Raw genomic sequence first — 8920 nt, forward strand, 5'->3', positions numbered from 1 at the left:
CCCATTTACGGGGAACGAGGGAAATTTTTTCAATTTTGAAGGGTAATGTCTTCGACTAGATACGATTTGTGATCTTTTGACGTATCGTTGAAAGAAATCCGTTCGGTGAGAGCTGAGAAAAAGTGGTAACAAACACAAAAAAAAACACATCATAGTAAAACCAATACCTTCTCAGCTTCGCATCGAAGCTAAAAAAGTTTGTATAAAAATGTGTTTTTTTTTAATCTAAAATTTACAATTATCAAAATTAATCAATAATGGCTTCTAATAGTCTAATTATTTTTATTTTCTTTACAAATTAAACAGTTATACAATTTATTAAGTAATAATTGTCAAGAGATATAAAACCAACTTTTCAGATGACGATAAAAAAATTACTGAAAAAAATATTCTCGAATTCATTATAAAATTTCTCTTAGTAATCGAACAATATTTTAATCATCAATGGTGTACATAAATATATAAAAATTTGTTATGTGTAATAAAAAATTATAAAGTGTTCAAAATAATAATTATACGTTTAAAATTTTATCTAGAATTTTTAATTTACTTTGTCAATACTGATAATGAAATATTGAAAGAAGCAATTTATTAATTGATCGTTAGGCTCGTGAGATGGATCATTACTCTATCAAATCTCAATGAATAAACAATCATGATTTTGAATTATTCTTCTGTGTGGTTACTTTATACAAATACAATAATGTTTTTTTTAGTTGTTTTATTTTATTATTTTTGTAATTCAACTTTTAATTACTGGAGAAAAAGAAATGTGCCATTTGCTAAACCAGTGACTCTTTTTGGAAGTTATTTTGATTTGATGCGTGGACGTGAAAACACTACACACTTATTTTTAAGATTGTATGAGGAATGTATTGGACAAAAATACTATGGGATGTTTCAAATGAGAACACCGACATTGTTAGTGCGCAGTCCAGAACTTATTACGCGAGTTCTTATCAACGATTTTCAACATTTCACTGATCGTGGATTTTCAGTTGACATAAATGCCACTCCTCTAGCTAATAACCTATTTTCCATGAAAGGTAAGCAATGGAAAGTTATGAGACACAAAATAACCCCAATATTCACGTCTTCCAAACTTCAAGCAATGCAAGAACAAATTAAAGAATGCAGCAATGTGCTGATGGAAAAATTGGCCTCGCATCTAAATAATTCGGACACCCTCGATATTTGGAATATAATGGGAAATTACTCTACAGATGTTATTGGCACTACCATTTTTGGAATTAATTTAAATGTTTTAAACGACGAAGAATCATATTTTCGAAAGTTTGGAAAAGCTGTCTTTGCACCATCACTAAGAATAGCTATAAAAGACATGTGCACATTTATTTCGCCAACTTTAAGAAAAATGCTGTGTATATCTGATTGGCCGGTAGAAGCTATGAAATTTTTTCAGTGTGCATTTTATGAAATTTTAGATTATAGAGAAAAAAATAATATTATTAGAAACGATCTCATAGGACTTTTATTAAATGCAAGAAAAGATTTNATTAGAAACGATCTCATAGGAATTTTATTAAATGCAAGAAAAGATTTGATTGTCAACAAATTAGAACCTACAGGTAATAAATTTTAATTTTATTTTTACTTCATAATTAACTTATGTAATCTAAAATCATGGCAAATATTATTTTAGTTTACGCCGCTGTTTGTTTTTATAAATAATACTGGGTAGATCAAAACCAGAACTTGAAACCGTTTTCATTACGTTATAATTACCATAAAACGATTGGAATCGTAAAACGTTAAAAAAAGTGCAACGATTAATGAAAAATATATATTAACAACAAACACATTACTGGAAATAAAATAAAATAAAAATCAAAACATCAAAAATAACTAAAAATAACTAAAAACAATATGAAACAAAATTGAGCAGAAAACTAAAACATATTGATGATTCGTTATAACTTATTAGGTATAATAAATTTGGGGGAAAAATAACTGCGATCAATTTAGTGTTTTATCATAAAAACTATGTGAAAAAAATTCTCACATTTGAGTAATGCCGGGTTAATTGCTAATAGACTAAAAAGTTATCAATAATTTTTAAATGCCGTAAAACAGAAAACATGATAAAATCATAAGGTTTCTAATTATTTAAAACGTATAACGTGATAATATTGTTATCGTTTTAACTGTCAGCGTAAAAACAAAATAAATCAATTTGATTCAAAACTCTAACTGCAACTAATAAGGATCTATTAGTTGTATTGACTTGGTTGAATGATTTATTAAATAATTATCTAATTTATCTATTAACAAGTTATTGCATTAAAAATCTATACAAAATAATTTGAAGTTAAGTAAATTTTTGTAAAATATAAATTGAGTAATTTTTGTGTAAAACCTGAACTACTTTTTAGTTATTAACTTTTTTGCTAGTGTTTACAACCGGTGTGTTATTTTTTTTTAAATAAGAGCTATTAAAAAATTACATTACTTTTTTTTTATTTTTTTTTTATAGCAATATTTTTTTATGACCACATTTATTTAGCAACACTTATATAGGAATATAATAAAAAAAAATTGTTTCGTATAATGCAATGTTAGCTTTGGCGGTCATTAGATAAGAGCAAATATCATATATACAAATGTAAAATCAAGTATGCATTTGTAACTATTTTAAGGCAGTCGGTATTGCCCTACACATCTCTATGAGCAATAAAATAGCTGCTGCGGATAACGCACATATGCGCACGAGCTGTCAGAAAAAACTGCTTCTGTTTGAAATTCATTAGTTTGAACGTACAAAACAACCCGTTTTTGTTCCATCAGTACGACGTAACTACTGATGCGATAAGAATTCAGAAAACAAATCTGAATTCAGTATCATGTCACTTAGGTATCGGTAAGGCCACTTTTTTGAAATTGTGATTCCTTTAACACAAAAATTTATTTTCAAATAATTAAAATTATTCAAAAATGTAAACTGTACTTAAGGGTTAAAAACATCAAAAATTGAAAAAAATGGCCTGACCGATACCTAAGTGACATGATGCTGAATTCAGAATTCATATCGCATCAGTAGTTTCGTCTTACTGATGGAACAAAAACGGGTTGTTTTTTACTAAAAAGCGGTCAGTACCCAGACGCCTTAAGTTAATTTGAACACACCATCAGCCAGTATAAATTTTTATTAATTAACTTGAAATATAACAATGTGTATTTTTTTTATCGATGTTATAGTTTTGGGTGGAATTATGGGTTTATTGTTCCTAAAACTAAAAATATTTCTATGCTACTATACAGAGTGGCCCAGCACTCACTGACAACTGAAATAACTTTTGATCCAGTTAATATTTTTAGCTATTCTGTAGCATTTTAAAGTTTGTGAAAATTTAAATTTTCATGTATTATTTTACGGTATTAAACATTAAAATACGTATTGAGAAAAGAACAGAAGAAAACACTATCTTTTAGTGATTACTATAATTTGGAAGTGTGTAACTTTTTCCATGAAAATGAAATACTTTTGAATGAGAGTGATAAGCAATAATTGCCTTATCAAATATCTTATCATGGTTTTAATGCCAAGGTTGTAAATAATAGTAATCACGAAAAGATACTGTTTTCTTCTGTCCTTTTCTCAATACGTATTTCAATGTTTAATACCGTAAAATAATACATGGAAATTCAAATTTTCACAAACTTTAAAATGCTACAGAATATTTACTACTGAATATTAATAAGATATTTTTTTATTAAAATTTTTCTTAAATTCTACTCTAAAAAATAGCTATCTTAGATTTTTTTTACATTTTATTTAAAATTTAAAAATAATTAATATTTTTAATAAAATGTAAAAAAATTAATTATTGAGATATAGCTATAGACCTAACGTATAACTATTATTTAAAAAAAAAATCAACTAAAAATATTAACTGNACTATTAAAAAAAAATCAGCTAAAAATATGAACTGGATCAAAAGTTATTTAAGTTGTCAGTGAGTGCTGGGCCACCCTGTATAACTGTTCGACAGTGTTGAACAAACTTGGGACCCTTTAAAGTGACTTAAACAAATTTATAAATGCTTGTAATTCCGCGCTCCAGTTGTATAATTGTGTAATTTTTTATTTCCACAGTTAACTTTAAAGAAACAGACATAATAGCTCAAGCATTTGTTATGTTCGTTGCTGGATTTGAGACAGTTTCCAATACAATGTGTTTCTGCTTATATGAACTTGCTCTAAATAAAGACATTCAAGATCGTTTACGTGATAATATTTCAAATGCAAAACTTATGGATAGCACAAATGACAAAAAGGAGTACTTACATTCTCTTAAATACTTAGATATGGTTTTATCAGGTAAAAGTTAAAATTTTCTGAAAAAATAATATTAATTTGTCACGTGAGTAAACCAATAATTTGGAAATAACAACTACCCTAAAAACATTATTTTTCAAATAATGTTATAATAATGTTAAATTTCACAATAATTTTTATGTTATTAAAATTTATATTTCACAAATATTTTTAAGCTTCGATGCGAAGTTAAAAAGATATTGATTTATAACTTTTAAGTATAATTAGTAAAACTATATTGTGATGTGATTTTTGTGTCTCCATTTTTTCCGACTATCGCTGGACCAATTTCTTTTAACGATACGTTAAAAGACCAAAAATAGTATTTTTTTGAAAACATTATTCTTAAAAATTGAAAAAAATTCTCTCATTTCTCGTAAATGGGGGAAACCTCCCTAAAATTCAAAATGTTTAAAATTGGTAAACTTTGACAATTTAAAAATGTATTTTTCTTAAAACTGTCACAACTTTATTAAAAATAAATGAATCAAAATTATTTTATTTTATACAAGCACCTTAAATATTTCCGTTTAATTTGGTATACATTACAAATCTGAGTCTTAACCTGCACACAGAGATGTATTCAAAATAGCAACTTTTGTACAAAAACATTATAAAATGTTCCTTAAACACTTCGATTACAAAACATATGTTAAAATAAAGCTTATATTATTTACTATAAGTTTAAAAAAAAATTTGTCCCGATGACTTATTTTCTATGTACAGAAGGTTATCGTAAATAGAAAACATGAAATTTTTGTGTTAAAATTTTCGATTTCATATTTTATTATTTAAGTTAAATCACTATAAGTATTTTAAAAATGCTAGGATTAATATAATATTTTTTCCAAATACTTTTTATATGTCTCTTTTATTTGAAATACTATTTTTAATTTAAAATACAGAATAAAAGAAAAACTACAGTAATTAAAGAATGTAAACTTTCTTTTTTCTTTCGATAAATCCATAGTTACAAACAGTGGCGTGCCCAGGAATTTTAAATGGGGAGGGATGTTATAACTAATAGGTATTAATACATCTAAATACATTTAATAGGTGTGAAAAAATTTGAAAAAGATTAATAAGGGGGCTTTAGGGGTCAAGCCTCATTAAAATATTTATTAATATTTTGTGTTTTGTATGATATGATGTAATGTTGTTATACAAATATACAATGTAATAATTGCAATTTTATTCAATTATTGCTGTTAGGTACTCGATGTTAGAAAAAAAAACCAATGGGGAGGGATATGACCCCTAACCTCCCCCCCTGGGCACGCCACTGGTTACAACTGTTATTCACGTTTACCAAGAAGTAACGAAATATACTACTATTGAATAACTTTTTATAATTTTACCGTAAAAATTATAATACTTAATTATTGAATATCAATTTAATGCTAAATATAATTACTATGATAATTATTAATTCATATATTATATTTATAAATCATAAAACTTGTAATCACGATATAATTAAGGAAATAGGATGTAGCTTTTAAAATAATCCAACAATTCCTTTTAAAAATTAAACACTATCAAAGATTTGCATTAATGTGTTTTTATTATAGTGATTTTAAACTGTCAGACATCATCTATACTTGTCCCAACTTTGTCAAGTCTCTATTGTGCCGCGACCCTACTGTGCTGGGTTTTTTTTTTGTGTCTGTCATTACTTTTTCTCAGCTCTCACTGAACCGATTTTATTCAACGATATGCAAAATATCACAAATCTTATGGTATCATATTCAATAAACGTAACTCAGTGAGGGAGTTTTAAATAAAATATATAAAATAATTACTAAATTTTTCAACCTTTTAGGTTTTTAATAATTTGTAATATATTATTATAATATAATTCTTAATAATTTTGATAATTAATGTTGATTTATATAATAATTCAAAATATTAACTTAGAGTAACTCGTTTAGTTATAAAACAATAAAAATTTATTAAATTTCAAAATTATATTTTATTTATAACTATAATTTTGATTATTAGCCAAATACATTTATACAGTAAAATTTAAAATAATTTATTCTCGGAATCTTTTTGATTAAAATAAAAAGTAATCAAATTTAAATCATTAGGCTTAATGATATATTCAAGATAAACATAAAAATTATCAACATATAATTGTTAATTAAAAATTGTACATTAATTTTTTTACAGAAACACTTCGTAAATATCCACCATTACCTATAATTATCCGAGAAGTTTCTGTACCCTATCAACTGCCTAATGAAAATTTGGTATTGCCTAAGGGCATGAAAATTATAGTACCAGCCTACAGTATACATATGGATCCAGTGTATTATCCTAACCCTATGAAATTCGATCCAGAACGTTTTAGTCCCGAAGAAAATAATAAGAGACAAAGTGGCATATATTTACCGTTTGGTGAAGGACAACGAGTTTGTTTAGGTAAGATAATCAATATTTTAGACATTTATTCGTGGGTTACACGTGCTCAAGAAGCTCATGTGTCTTATATCTAACTAATAATGCTTATCACTTTTTATACAATTATCATTTTTATGAAAAAAATAAATATTTTAAATTTATTTTGAAATTTAAAAATTATTTTTCTTTAATTGGTGATTAACAATTTTAGGACAAGTACCATCTTTAAGTTACAAACAATATAATACATAGGGTGTCACGAAGGTGGATGTATCTCTTACTGGTGCACGTATTCTCCGGCTGCGTTCCATACCTACTCTAAGTATTAAAATACCTGTAACTCAATAAGTACTTGTCCTAAAATTCTCATTACACAACTTAAAAACACCAAAATATTTTTTTACGATATTATAGTTATTTGACGAAAAATTGATAAATTCCATGCTAAACAGATGACCTGACCTTAAACAAGGTGGTTCATTTATCATGAACCACTTAATTAATCAAAATATGTATATAAGGTTAAACTTGATAACATTACATAGAAAGGGTAATATTTTCATAAGAGCTTTTTCAATGAGTTAATTAACAAATCTTTATAGTTATCGTTTGAATATTACAATTAATTACTTAATTAAATGTGTTTAATAATAATCATTATTATTTAGGTAAACGTTTCGCTGAATTAGAAATGAAACTTGCTCTTTCTGAGTTGTTAAGTAAATATGAAGTATTACCATGTGAAAAAACATTAATTCCGATGACTTTTCAAAAACGAACTATAAATATAGTTGCAAAAAACAACACTCTATGGCTAAAATTCAAGCCTATATGTACATAATTATAAGAAAATTCAACATTCAAGATAATTTCTATTCTATTAATACTACTGTTTTTAAAATAATTAAATGTTTATAATTTTGTATAAATATATAAAAGTTTTGATCATTCGAAATAATGCATTGATATAACTAAACACATAAACATGCTTATAGTGATCATTTTGATCACTTTATGACATACTATTGGATAGTATAGAAAATTCATACATTTTTAATTTATTTTTTTTATTAGAAATAAAAAAAAAAATTACAGTACAGTCGGAATTTAGGTTTGCCGAAATATTTTCGAAAATTGAAAAACGGTAATTTTATGTATAAAAATTGTCATTTTTTTACTTAGGCTAAAAATTTTTTTTGTTAATAATTTTTTATTCACATAATGTGATTAAATAGCTTTAAATTGATATAGATTTTACTTTTATTAGTTTTATTTGATGTAAGAAAACGCAGTTTTTGCTTTAAATTCTTAAAATTGAAGGTAAAAACAAATGTGAATGATATTTTTTAAACAAGTATATAGTGAGAAAGGCAGCGATTTGGTGTACTACCGATCGAAATTTCAATTTTATTACTTCGATTGAAAACTAATTTTCTGAAAAAACCTGTGGTACATTAAAATAAAAAAATAATGGTATTTAATGTTAGTGATTTTATAGGAAAATTATACATTATAATATTATGAGAAAAAGACCAAAAAAGAGATGGAGGGATGCTATTGAATGCGATATGAGGACAGCTGATGTGAGCGTAGATAATGTGTACTGTTACATTGCGACCTTTGTTTCAAAATAATGTATGTGTAGCATTTTATTTTCACTTTATCTTATTTGAAATTTATACTTTAGTTTTATTATTAAATAAAATAAAATACTTGATAATAACTTTATTAAATAATTTGATTTTTATTCATTTTTAACAATATGTCTGACATTAATGAAGTACGTATTTTGGTTTACAAATAGTAGAAAAAATTAATACATCAATATTATACATTAAAATTATATAAATATTGTTCAATTAAGAGACTTGTTCTTAATTGAGACTCTCTTAAGAAATTTCGGATGTACTTTACAATTTTTTAATTAATCTACTTAATAATTAAAGATATAATAAAAATTGGAATTTAAGAATATTTAAAAGGAGAACCCCCTATGGTATGCTCCTTGATAGTTATTAGGTTTATTTTTTTTAGTAACTGAGTTAATTCAACTAATTATAAGAAAATTATTTAATATATAGAAATTGTATACTTAAATAACAATTTTTTTTACTTTTCAGTCTCATTCATGTACAATGTGTACAATTCATATGTTCTGAGCAAATAATGAGAATGTAGAGTT

General features: G+C 25.4%; 1 protein-coding gene across 2 annotated transcripts; it reads left to right on the forward strand.

Annotated features, from left to right (window-relative positions):
- The first annotated feature begins 597 nt into the window (after nucleotides 1-597).
- Nucleotides 598-7708, forward strand: LOC126909394 (probable cytochrome P450 6a13). 2 transcript variants are annotated; one of them, XM_050691813.1, is made up of 5 exons: nucleotides 598-1468; nucleotides 1517-1589; nucleotides 4114-4338; nucleotides 6508-6759; nucleotides 7407-7708. In XM_050691813.1, exons 1-5 carry the CDS (start codon nucleotides 656-658, stop codon nucleotides 7577-7579), a joined length of 1536 nt encoding a protein of 511 aa, XP_050547770.1. In that variant the 5' UTR covers nucleotides 598-655; the 3' UTR covers nucleotides 7580-7708. The 2 variants fall into 2 exon arrangements, with proteins under 2 accessions (XP_050547770.1, XP_050547769.1); XM_050691812.1 differs by having other exon boundaries at nucleotides 598-1589.
- Nucleotides 7709-8920: the final 1212 nt, after the last annotated feature.

Source organism: Daktulosphaira vitifoliae, unplaced genomic scaffold, assembly GCF_025091365.1.
Source record: "Daktulosphaira vitifoliae isolate Bord-2020 unplaced genomic scaffold, ASM2509136v1 Scaffold_336, whole genome shotgun sequence".
Taxonomy (NCBI): domain Eukaryota; kingdom Metazoa; phylum Arthropoda; class Insecta; order Hemiptera; family Phylloxeridae; genus Daktulosphaira; species Daktulosphaira vitifoliae.